Source organism: Cheilinus undulatus, linkage group 20, assembly GCF_018320785.1.
Source record: "Cheilinus undulatus linkage group 20, ASM1832078v1, whole genome shotgun sequence".
Taxonomy (NCBI): Eukaryota; Metazoa; Chordata; class Actinopteri; order Labriformes; family Labridae; genus Cheilinus; species Cheilinus undulatus.
The window spans coordinates 11362837-11375546 of record NC_054884.1 but is presented as its reverse complement, the minus strand read 5'-3'; the positions used below and the strand labels follow the sequence as shown (position 1 = coordinate 11375546).

The following is a 12710-nucleotide window of genomic DNA, read 5'->3' as shown; positions in this document are numbered from 1 at the left end:
TTGTTTTTACAAAGGCAGGATATGGTGTACAAGTTGTAATATTCATGTTAACACATTTATAGAGCAACTCCCCCATTTTAACTTTTCTTTTATGTCAAAGTCATGTCTCATTTTTAAGCATTATAAGCAAATTCTGCCACCACCAGACTCTTCAAAAACAATAAAAGATGACTTAAAAGTAGCAGAGAATATTGAGAAGTGTTGTGCCTGAATATGGTCCTATTTTTGGAATTATTTGTGGTATTACAAAACTAAAAGAACACATTTAAAAGCATATTCAGATGTTACAGCTCCTATTCTCCCCCCTCAAACAAGCCTTTGATGGCATACTCAACTCATCTGAGCATAGCATCACAGAAAAATGATTTTCTAAGTCTCTTTCTTCTCTTCTTTGTGACTGCACCTGTAGTTTTAAGTTTCATTTCTCTTCTGCTGAGGTGTGTCAAGCTGCTACTGGCAACACTACATTTTCTGATGTGGTCATTCATAATAGAAGTAACAATTACAGACTTTTATTGTGAATAGATAAATAGCATTTTTATCTTTGATCTAACTCAACTGTAGCAGAGATGCCATTGAATTTATGGAGCTACTGCGTTTACAGTCTGCTTCTTTAGTCATTACAGGCTCAAAACAAGAAAATCATGAGCTAAAACAAATCTTTGCAGTTGTTTAAGTCGTTACAGCATGAATCGCTGCAGCACTGGGCTGAAGACAAAGTGAGTCGATCAGTTGCAGCACACAGCTTAGTTAAGACGCTTTGCAGAGTGAGCACACTCACTGTTTGTTGCTGTTACTATACACATTAAAGCCGAAGAGGAGAGAACTCACTTAACACCTGATTACTGGGTTTTGTGTTAATTACACCGACACAAACAGGTGACATTTGGCTAATTACCTGGCTGCTATTTAGTGTCAGAGTAAAACATGCTGATGACTGGACTCAAACTGAGCTGTTGTCTGTCACGTATCACTCTGCTACACTAACTGTGGCATCATTTAGGCCTTGTGTGTACACTGCAACACAATGCTTGCATTTCAATCAGGTAGAAATTTTACCGCCACAGTATTGATACCAGTGTACTGTCCTCCTCTTGCACCCAGCATCCATCCTGTCTGTTAATACTGCTCAAGCCAGAACATAAAGTACCATAAACTTCAAGTATACTTTTCAAAGTAAAAACCCAATCTTTATTAGTTTTTTTTCTTGATGAGACTACCTGCATTTTTATGTTTCTGCAATGGCAATACCCAGAGCTGGAGACATTGTGTTTTCAGGTCGTCCATCGTTCTGTACATTTAGGCCATTCTTTTGAACGTGAGACCTCAGAAACACTGGAAGGGAAATTCTTCCACCTTTGTACAAATGTCAACTTTGACTCAAGGTTGAACTACGTACATTTTGGAGAACAAAGGTCACTTTTTGCATCAGTTTGACCCCCATACTTATAACTAGCTGTAAAGTTTAAAGTTTTATTACAAAACGTAATGTTGTAGATTTCTACCAGTCATGTTGTCACAAAATGTCCCCAGGCCCGTCCTCTTTTCCCACCACGGCAGTAGTTTACCCTGCGGAGTCAGATAACCATCAGGTGGTTCTTCTAGTTATACAGTGCTTTTAATTTGTAATCCTGAGTTTATTTCTGAGACAGTTATTCATTTATTGAAGCCTCTTGCAAAGTTGGATATCTATTTTTTGAGTTCCTTGCTGAACTTTCTTTACCAGAAAAAAGTCCTAGACCATGTAGGCATTTGTGCACGCCATTTTAAAACAGCAGCAAGGGGGATATTTATTCATTTGAGATCTCCTCCTCTCTTCCTCAATCTCTGATTTCTCTCTGCATGCAGCTTTTTTTTCTATATGTTGGTTAAGCACACATTTTTAATGTAAGTAAGATCTTTTTATAAAAGTCTATCATGGTGGTTGCCAAGGCTGTGTTTTGAAATCTTGTCTTACAGGAATAAAAAAAAAAATCACATTTTACTACTTTCACCATCTTTTTAGGAACTGTTCCCATGAGAAGGTGGTGTCTATGCTGCAGGGCAGCGGGGCGATGCCTACTCTGGTGGTGGAGGAGGGTCCGTCTGACTACTCTTCAGAACAAACCGACCCAGAGGAATCTCCAAGCATGCCCCCCACCACGTTACCCCGCTCTAGGTCAGTACACACCGATAAGCCTGACATTTTGATCTGACATTTTCATGGTCTGCAGGGACAAACAAACTTACATCAGACCCCCACTGTCAAATGAGACTGTCTGTTTCACATAAAGATGAAGAAGAATAGTGGAGTTATTAGAAATTTAAGTACTGACTCAATCTGTGTCTGCTGTACAGGTCTCCAGCTCTGAGTTCTCTGCAGTGGGTGGCAGAGATCTTACCGCCAAGCATCAGAGTTCACGGGCGAACCTTCAGCCAGCAGCTGGAACACCTGCTGACCATTCAAGAGAGATACACAGTCTGCAAGTCCCTCGAGACCTTCTTCCAACACAGGTCAGTAGGATGGAGAGATAGAAGGGCTTTTAAATAAAGTAGTCAGAAGGGGTGGAATGGTTTAAGAAATAACTGCTCAGTTTTGAGTTCACTTGTCTGTATCCATCAATTTTTCTTTGTGCCAAGATTAACTGGCCAGCTTCATTGACAAATACTGTAACTTTAAATGAGCTGTTGCCTGGGAAACTGTATTTTTTACCATACTCTTTATAGCTAGTTGCCAAGGATGCTTCTTATGGAGGCGAAAAAAAGAGAGGGAGCGAGCAAATGATGGACTGTGAGAAAAAAAGGGAAGAAACAAAAGTACAAAGTTCAGCAGGAACTTTGTCATTCTATTTTTTCTCTGTTTTATAACACAGGTCACTGAGTCCTACTGGTTTACGTGCATGGAGCCTGTTGTCGTGGAAGGGCTCACTTTCATTTGCATTCACTTTTATATTACATTTGCCTAAGCAATAGATGTAGAGTCTTGTTGCTTAGGTATTTATAACATGCAGTGCATAGCTGTAAATATCAGTCTCTGATTCTGATCTTCCTAGCAGGGGTGTGTCCAAAGGGGTGGCCAAGGTCTCCCTTGAAATCTTACTGGCCCCCACTGGTGCAATTACTCCTAGCTGTGATTGGCTGCTTGCCTGGTCAGAGGCAGGAATTATGTTAAAATCAACTATCAGGGCTGTGTTGCAAAAGGTGGCTCTTAGCTTATGTTGCATGCACATCCCTAGTCTATAGGTAGATGTGTGGACAGAAGTATTCAGCTGCCAGGCCATTACACCAACAGAGACTGTAATGATATTATATTAAGAAACATGAACTTTAAAATGGAGTTGGTCCCCCTATTGCAGCTGTAACAGCCTCCACTCTTCTTGGAAGGCTGTTTCTGTGGGAATTTGTGCCCATTCATTCTGTAGAGCATTTATGAGGTCAGGCACTGATGTTTGACGAGAAGGCCTGGCTTATCCAGGCCTGGCTTAGGTCAGGGCTCTCTGTGGGCCAGTCAAGTTCCTCCGCACTGAACTCTTCAAACCATGTCTTGTTTTAATATATTTTTAAAAAATGTATGACGCTCACTCAGCCCCAACATCTATCCGTATAAAGATAAAACTAACACTAAAACTAATAAAAACTAAACTGAAACAAAGCATTTTTGCAAAAATAACAACTAAACTAAACGAACAAACCGGCAGTCAAAACTAATTAAAACTAGACTGAAATTGAAAATTAATGAAAAATACAAAACTATTCTAACCTTGTCTGGAGGTGGTGAAAGGGTACAATGTTGTTAACGCATTATGTACAAATTTACATATTTGTACATACTACTTACATTTAAGCACAAATCTCAATTAATAGCTATGGTTTTATCTTAAATTTAACACATTTTAAGGATATTTTTCTTATAATGGAAAAATGTACCAGGTTAAATCATTTTAAATTTCTCTTTATTTTTTTGGAAAGCATCCTGTGACCCCGTTTCATTGGCTCGCAACCCCCACTTTGGGAAACACTGCTTTACAATACTCCATCCATGAAGCTCCCGCCACACAGTTTTTGTTCTTACACTAAGTGGAAGTTCAGAACTCTTCAGCTATGGAATCAGCAGAGCGTTGTTGACCCCCCCTGTGATTTTACGTGGTCTTCCACTTTGTTGCTGTTGTTCCTAAACAATTCCACTTTCTAATAATATCACTTACAGTTGACTATGAAATTCCCAGCATGGTTGAAATTTCACACAGTCTTATTGCAAAGATGGAATCCATCACAGTACCACACTTGAAGTCACTGAGCTCCTATTCTGTATCACAGATGTTTGCAAATGGAGAGTGCATGGCAAAGGTGCTTGGATTTATACACCTTTCTAAACGAGTCTTATTGAAACACCTGAATACAATATTTAACAGCTGTGGCCAGATACTTTTGGATGATTTGAAAACCTTCCAGTTTGTGCTCGCACTGCCAACATAAGCCACACTTTTCAAACCAGTCTGACATTTTTTACTCTTCTCATCTTGAAAGATAACACAGCTATATTTCCCTTCAGCTTCATTAAATTGTGCTCATTTTGACTGTTATCTGGGTGTTTTTTCATATCTTTAGAATAGTTAACTGGTCTGAATTTAAATTTCCATTTAGTGACTTTGGAAATTAGTCACTAGAAGCATGCCCAACGTGGATGTTATCATCCATTAAGTGCCCACACACTCTAGCATTAGTGCTGCTTTTTGGTCATGAAAATCCCAACACAGCTTTTCAAACTAAAGTTTCTCCAACTTGGTTATTTTTTATTCATCACTTGGATGTGAAGGATGAGACACTTCTCCTTTAGAGAGACTTCAGTGTTGAGTAGTCTGTCCCACTGTCTAATGTAGCCTCAGTTGTCCTTCATCAATAATAAACAGTACACAAACTGGTTCCTGGTGAACTTTCTTGTGGGTTTATGCTTTTAAACCATCCGTTCAATATTTAAGGGTTTTATCTATTTATCTTTGCCTTTTTTTATGTAATATGGTGCAAGTATTAACACAAACCATGTATCTTAAAACAATATTTAAGACCACAGACTATATATGAATGCATTATTATGCTATACATTATTTAATGATTTAATTTTTGGATGCTGGTGGAAAGGATTACCAAGAGATGGCAGGAGCTGCTGCTCTGCAGATGATGCAAACATGTGACACCACAGGATTTCAGCATAACAGCAATTTTACAGCATGGGCATACAGTAAAAACAGCTGAAGGCCTAAATCCAACTATAACTGACATCGCTGCTATCCTCCCACCTTTTCTTAATCTGTTTACATCCTTTATCTCAGCTACACGTGTCAGTATGGATGTAAAGAATATAAATCTGTGGTTAATCGATTTTGTAGGGGAAACAGACAGTGGTTATGTAAGGATTGTTTTTGCATGTGGATGAATGTAATGATTCAACATGCATGCGTTTATTTGCAGGAACGTGGACACTTTGATTGTAGACGTGTTTCCGGTGTTGGACACTCCGGCCAAACAGCTGATCTGGCAATTTATCTACCAGCTTCTGACGTACGACGAGCAGGAGCGCTGCCAGGACAAGCTGTCACGCTTCCTGGGCTTCAAGAGCAGTGGTGAGCGAAATCATAAATATTGAAATGAATGCAGAAAATACACAAGAGACTGTAAGCAAGTGGATTGGTTCATTTGTAATCAGATCACTGAAAATAAGAAATCAATAGAAGTGAAAATACAGCTTTTATTATTCACCAACCACTGTATCTGATAACCACCACAGGCACACTGGAGCAGCTGTGCGTGGTAGGTTTTGAATATCAATTTTGAACACTGTGTTGGTGTTTTTTTGCAGCTGTGCTGGAGCCTGAAGTTGGTCAGGAGCATCACCGGCGAAGCAGTTCAATGCGAGTTACAGGGACGTCATACCGCAGCAGCATGAGAGAGAGGAGCTCTGATGACTGCATCATCGGGACTCACCTGGGAATGGGTATGCTGCACATATCAACAACACGGAACAAGGATTTCCTGTCCTATAGCATTTAATCCCTATAAGCTACAGCCACAGGAGGGATGTATGCCCTCACTGACGCACAGCTGTGAAACCACTTATAAAATACAGCACTGATATAAAGCTGAACCTAATACAACAAGACAGAGTCTGCAGACAGCTAACAAATCTATGAGGCTGTTCTTCTCATAACATTTCTAATTACATCTGAAAGGGGATGCTCGTAGCTATCAACCTACTGAGAATTTTAAACCAAATCTGCTCTGAGCTGTAAAATACATTTCAAGTTATTTTTCATCTGACCTGAAACTCTATTCTTTTGGCTCATTTAATACTCTGAAGTGTTTTTGCAGCTGCAGCAGGCATCTATTCTCACAAACTAATCTATGCACCATTAGTATCTGCTCTGCAACAAACAGTAAAAGGGCAGTTAGCAACTAAATTTAGCAGCTAAAAGAGCAAGGTATTTTTCATGTATTTGGTAGAGACCAAAATTTGAACAGAAAGAGGGAGAATCTAGAAAATGCAAATGTTTCTCTCTATAAATGAGGTAGTCTTCCTGCTGACACCCATTGGTTTCTGAAGTGGCATTGTAAAGCCCTATTGCGGCAGCTGCCATCTTAGGAATGCTGTCTCCTTATAAATTGTTTTGCCCAAAAACAAGCAAAAAGTTTAACTTGAGGTGGGCTGACTTAACCAGCCATAGCAACTGAATGTCTTTTAGGTCCTATATCCACATGCCTTTTTGACTGTGAAAACAGGATTTTTTGGGTTGATCTCAGTGCCTTAAAAAGTATTCACCCCCTCGTATGTTTTACCCATTTAATGTTTTATAAACCAATCATGGTCAATATAATTTGGCTTTTTTGACTAAATATTACAAAATAAACCTCTTTATTGTCAAAGTGAAAACAGATTTCTACAAAGTAATTTCAATTAAATCAAACTATGTAATGTAAAATATATGACATCATAAATGTTCACCCCTTTTGGTCCAGCCAACTGGTGTTAGTATCTCACACTGAGTTCCTGAGTCCCGTGAATGTGTCTCAAGCAGTTGTAGTATAAAGACACCTGTGTCTGTAAAGTCCAGTCGCTGGTTAATCAGTATTCCTGACTACCGTTACACCATGAAGACAAAAGAACACTCCAAGCAACTCAGAGAAAAGGTTATTGAACAGTATAAGTCAGGGGATGGATACAAAAACAAGGTACTGAACATTCCCCAGCGTTCAGTTAAATCAGTCATCAAGAAATGGAAGGAATATGGCACATGTGCAAATCTGCCTCTATCAGGTCGTCCTCACAAACTGAGTGACCGTGCAAGAAGAAAACTAGTGAGAGAGACCATCAAGACACCTAGGACTACTCTGAAGGAGCTACAAGCTTCAGCACCTGAGATGGGAGAGACTCTGCATACAACAACTGTTGTTGGGGTTCTTCACCGGTCAAAGCTTTACGGGAGAGTGGCAAAAATGCCACTGTTGAAGAAAACTCATATTCAGTCTTGATTGGAGTTCACCAAAAGGCATGTGGAAGACACCATGGTCAAGTGGAAGAAAGTTCTTTGGTCTGATGAGACCAAAATGGTGCTTTTTGGCCAACAGAAGAAATGCTGTTTGGTGGACACCAAACACTGCACATCACCCTTAGCACACCATTCACACTGTGAAGCATGGTGGTGGCAGCTTCATGCTGTGGGGATGCTTCTCAGCAGTCCAGATGTCCAAGCCTGATTGAGACCTATCCACACAGCCTCAGTGCTGTGATTGCAGCCAAAGCGGTGAATATTTATGCAGTCACTTAATTTACATTACACACTTTTATTTGATTGATCTTACTTTGCTTTGACATTAAAACGTTTTTTTTTTTGTTTTTTGTCAAAAAGACAAATTACATTGACCATGAATAATTTATAAAATCAATGAAAAGGTATAACATCCAAGGGGGTGAATAATTTTTAAAACCACTGTGTAGGTATTGATGGGTTATGGCAGCAGCCTCTGCTAGAAACGGACCAGGTGCATATCTTTAGCAGATGCAAACAGAGCATTGCTTCTGGTTTGCACTTGAGATGGACTAGATTGCAGGTTTGGAATAGCAAAGATTGACAAGACAGGGAGCGATTTGCTGCAGAGTGAGCTGTATAGACGGAGTATGTGGAATTTGAGGGTCAGTGTGGGTGTGGGTGCCTCGTCAGAAATTAGCCAGTGATCTCATTGGGAATATGTTCATGCTTAATATGTTTTATGGTGACAATCTTGCCACCAGTCATTAACGCTCCTTACAATGCCTAAATAAGCAAAAATCTTAGCTGTATTGTCATCCAAACAGGTTGTTAACCTGTTAGTTCATTTGTTAAAAAAATAAGCTCTTGAGGAGATTTCTTGGTTTTGTAACTGACCTCAAGTTGACACTCAGGGAACTCCAGTTTTTGCACTTTCACAGTGGCTTCATTTTTAAACATTAGCAGTTGTCTGCTTGGCATAAATGATTCATTATCATACATTAAGTATAATTTTTCATATGTAATTACTGGTAGAAGGAAAACCTAAAGCTGTAGTATGACAGCTGCTTTACTATATTAAGTCTTTTCCTCATTTATTATTCAGTATTTAGGATTATTGCATCTTGTTTTGGTTGGATTCCCCAGACAATCTGAGGAATCTGAGAAGACACAGAAAATAACCTTATTTAAGCAGTTCATTTCCTATTCATACAAACTTTTCCTTGAGCTAGGCAGCTTACCCCTTGTGACTTTGTTAGAACTGCTCAGTAGTGGTCAGCTCCCAGGTGGAAATTAAATGCCTAACTTTAAGAGCCTGCAGTAGACCGTTGTACATTGTCTGTGCTTCAGCAGGAGAAACAAAGACATGCTTCTCCAGCTCATACATTAACTCCATACCTCTATTTTAAGTATAGGTTTTTACATTTCCATTGCTAATTCCTGCTCCAGGAGCCAAGCTTTAAGTATTTTGCTTCTCCATGCTTTCCTCCTCTTCATCCTCTCTCCTCCTGGTGGGGAGTGGATGAAAGAAGGAGGCGTACAGGCGTCCATGTGTCACTGTTCATGCTTTGTTGTGCTTTAGGGATTCATGTGGATGAATCTGGGAGTCCAGAGGAGAGGCAGTCAGGAGACGGAACCTCCTTCCCTGAGTCCCCTGACCTCAATCCTGTACGTATAACTGCAGCTTCTCAGCGCCTTGCTACACACAAACTGGCATAATGAATGCTAGTTATGTTTTCTGTGCTCTCTGGCCTCACATCATTTGAAGGTCTGCTTGTAATGTTGTTAAATTTTAACTGTCGCTGCAGTCAACCTGTGGCATACAAATCCCTCTTCAAACCAGCAGACCTTCAAAGCTAATGTGACTCTGTGCTAACCAGCTGATCATGCCTCCACCCGTAGATGACAGGTGTGTACACGGAGCTGGAGACTTTGTATGCAGGGAAAGGTGGTCCACCACTGCAGGGTGGCCCCCCAGCAGAGCCAGAGGGCCCGGGACAGACTGAGGGCTACGGGCGCCCTCTCTCCCCCCTCACTCTCCCCCCTCTCAAAGGTACTCTGGGACTGACACACACCCCAAACACTCAATGCACACACAACATGCTTGCATTCATGCTTTCATGAAAAGATCATGTGTCATTAAGACTTCCACCTCCAACTGATGAAAATATTGTCATCTTAATTTTTTTTTTTTTCCAGGACTGTAAAATACATAACTTTGGGTCTTGATGTCACATGACTGATGCTGTGTTCATCTCATGGTTTAATTGCTCTGAATTAAAACTTTTAAGTTGGAAAAATGTAGATGTGATTGGATAATGCAGTGAAAATGCTGGATCATCATACAGCAAACATTGCAACCTTCTTATTAGGGTTGTCAGAATACCATAAATTGAAACTTTGATGTGATTCTAGTAAAATCCGATGTTACTGATGCTTTCTTGATACCATGACAGCAAAAATAGATGCCCTGGAACCCAGTACTTGTAATTTCTTGTTTTTCATTATAAGAATATGCACGGAAACTCTCCCAAAATATCTGAAATTCATAAATATGTCTGCAGATATTTTAGTATCAAAACATTGTTTTGCAGTTTAGACAGTTTTCCTTGTAAAGGTCACCCATAAGAGATAATGGATCGCTTTGTGGGGCTCAGTCCCAGGAAAGATCCAGATGCAGACAACTACCTGGTAATGAAGGCATTACAGTAAACTCACTAACCGAAATATGAAGAGGTTGGCAAATAATGTTCATTGCCTTCCTCTTTCCCTCTGTATCTCGCAGAGGGAACACACATCTTTCTGCCTGATGATCTAGGAGCAGACCTTAACAATGTTATCCAAGCTGGTTTTGTCCTTAATGGACAAAGCGTTAAACCAGGACATAAAAGAAAATGATCAGAGGCTTTCGATAAATGAAGAATTAAAGTTACAAAATATTATCTTGCTGACATGAAAAGAATTCATCTTCCTCATCAAGTGAAGCTGAAGGCCTGTGAAAACATGGTCCACCCTACTTTAAGTAAAGACAAGCTAAATTAACCTAGATAGTCCAATTATTATAGCAGTAAAAAGGCGATCCTTATATATTCATGCTCAAGTAAAAATGTAGCTTTTTCAAATGTAAAATCCCCTTTCCTTGGAATGGTATGAGCCTTTTTCTTAAACCTTAACATAGTGGTCCAGTCCATTGAACTTTACTTTGAAGCCAGTCATTCTGGACTGTCTTTTGCCTTGCCAGCACCTTAAAAAACATCAGGATGCCAAAAATAAGAAATGAGAAGAAAAGGAAGGAGCTGGCTCGCTCCTTTGACCAAAGCAATAAGCTCTCTTTCAGCCAGCTCCAAAATCTTATCTGAATCAGGCCAAGAAGACTCATGTTAGGCTAGCACAGACACTACTGTTATGATGAATGTGCACTGATGTTATCCATTCACATCTAGAACTATTTACAAGTCTTTCCAACCATTACTCTAGGCAGGCCTTTTTAAGTGTAGGTCCTTTTAAAATCTGTCCCTTATATCAGTGATCTATCCTTTAAAACATGTATCATTGAAGTATCGAGGTAATGGAAATTTTTCCTCTCTTAAGATGTTGTCAAAATTATCTATACTTGATTGGAAAGCACATATGAAATGATAAAATCTTGGTTCTCATACAACAATTAATAGTTTTGGAAAGCACCGCTGCATTGATAGAAATCACAGCTCCACTGACATATTCAGCCATAATCTAACATGGGTAGGTGTGTTCAAAAAAATTGTACAAAAATATTGGCAACGTTATGCAATAAGACACTGCCAGTGTATCTGTGCAGTTAAGACTGCATGCAGGAGTTTTCCTACATTTTTTATTAAAAAAAGAAAACATCCAATACTGAGCGCGTAGACTTTACATTTTTTGTTGCTGAGGAATCAGAAGAGGTACCAAGATCCCTGCATTTTACTAGAATTGTACTAAATTTGAAAAAAATCTGGTTTCAACAACCTACTTCTCATTATATATTTTGTTAATGTTTTTACAGGTATGTAAGACTTACCATTTAAAGGTTTAGTTCACTTTTTTACACTTAAATTTGTTCTTTACATCTGACATGAACACAGCAAAAGAATCACTGTTTTATTAATGTGTTTAGGATCTCATCTATATTTAAACACTGCATATGCATACATGCCTGCAGTTTATATTTTTGTTGCCATGGTAACCTTTCAAAGAAAAGAAACCCCAAGGTGACAACATGACCAAGAATATCACGCATGAATTCTCAAGGGAATAAGAAGCAGAATTAGAAGAAAAGTAAACCAATTAAAGAATCTTGATCTGAACGTCACGTGCCGTTGCACAGTTGCACCACGCTGATGACAGACATCTTTGATTTCCCTTTCCTCAGGAAGTCGTAAATCTGGCCTCACCCTGTCCTGGAAGGAGCCTCTACCGACTCCTGTGTATGAGATCCACCACCAGAGCAGCGTAGACTCAAACCCGTACGTCAGCCTGGAGAGCCCCCCGGCCTCCCCCGAGCCCACTGATGGGGGTCCCAACACGCTTAACCGCCGCAAGAAGCTGTTCACCTTCTCACGCCCGCCTCGCAGCCGGGACACGGACAAGTTCCTGGATGCTCTGAGCGAGCAGCTCGGCCACAGGGTCACTCTGGTGGATGACTTCATTCCCGGGGAGAATGACTATGAAGAGGTAAGGAAGACCCTCAACGTTGGCTGTGAATATTCAGAAATACAGCATCTATATGTAATTATTGTAGTGTTATTAACAGAATTCTCCAGTGTAAAGCCTATAATTTACATTTTGTAGACTATACATATATTCCTTGCTCCATGACACCTTTTTTGAGTAACTGCTGTGACTTCTTTTTTTCACTAATAGCTCAGTTGTATGCCACCTTGGTGGTGAATCACAGATTTTTGTGTGGGAAGGATGAATTATGTTGGAACTAAACTGTCAAGCTTTATTAAAGATGATATGATTCATCTTTGTACTTGTACCAAGGAAAGCTTCCTGGGAGTACCTGAGCTTGTGGCTGCTGAAAGCAGCAGCAAACTAAAGAAGTGTACATTAGGTTATTAAAGTTGTTCTAAAAGTCAGGCTTTTAATTTGAGTTGGCCTCACATGTTGACTGCACAAGTAAAAACATGAAATGTATAACAAAGTGATGGCAGTGTTCATTCTTAAAGGGCAACCCTTAGGTCATGGGTC

At 39.8% G+C, this 12710-nt stretch overlaps 1 protein-coding gene across 1 annotated transcript in view; it reads left to right on the top strand.

Moving 5' to 3' along the window:
* Positions 1-12710, top strand: part of grid2ipb (glutamate receptor, ionotropic, delta 2 (Grid2) interacting protein, b) — a 75662-nt gene that overhangs the window by 40630 nt on the left and 22322 nt on the right. Inside the window, exons 5-11 of the mRNA XM_041814959.1 lie at positions 2006-2158; positions 2338-2493; positions 5449-5600; positions 5837-5971; positions 9082-9167; positions 9402-9552; positions 11890-12191. Coding sequence (XP_041670893.1) covers positions 2006-2158; positions 2338-2493; positions 5449-5600; positions 5837-5971; positions 9082-9167; positions 9402-9552; positions 11890-12191 — 1135 coding nt within the window. The remainder of the gene's footprint in view (positions 1-2005; positions 2159-2337; positions 2494-5448; positions 5601-5836; positions 5972-9081; positions 9168-9401; positions 9553-11889; positions 12192-12710) is intronic.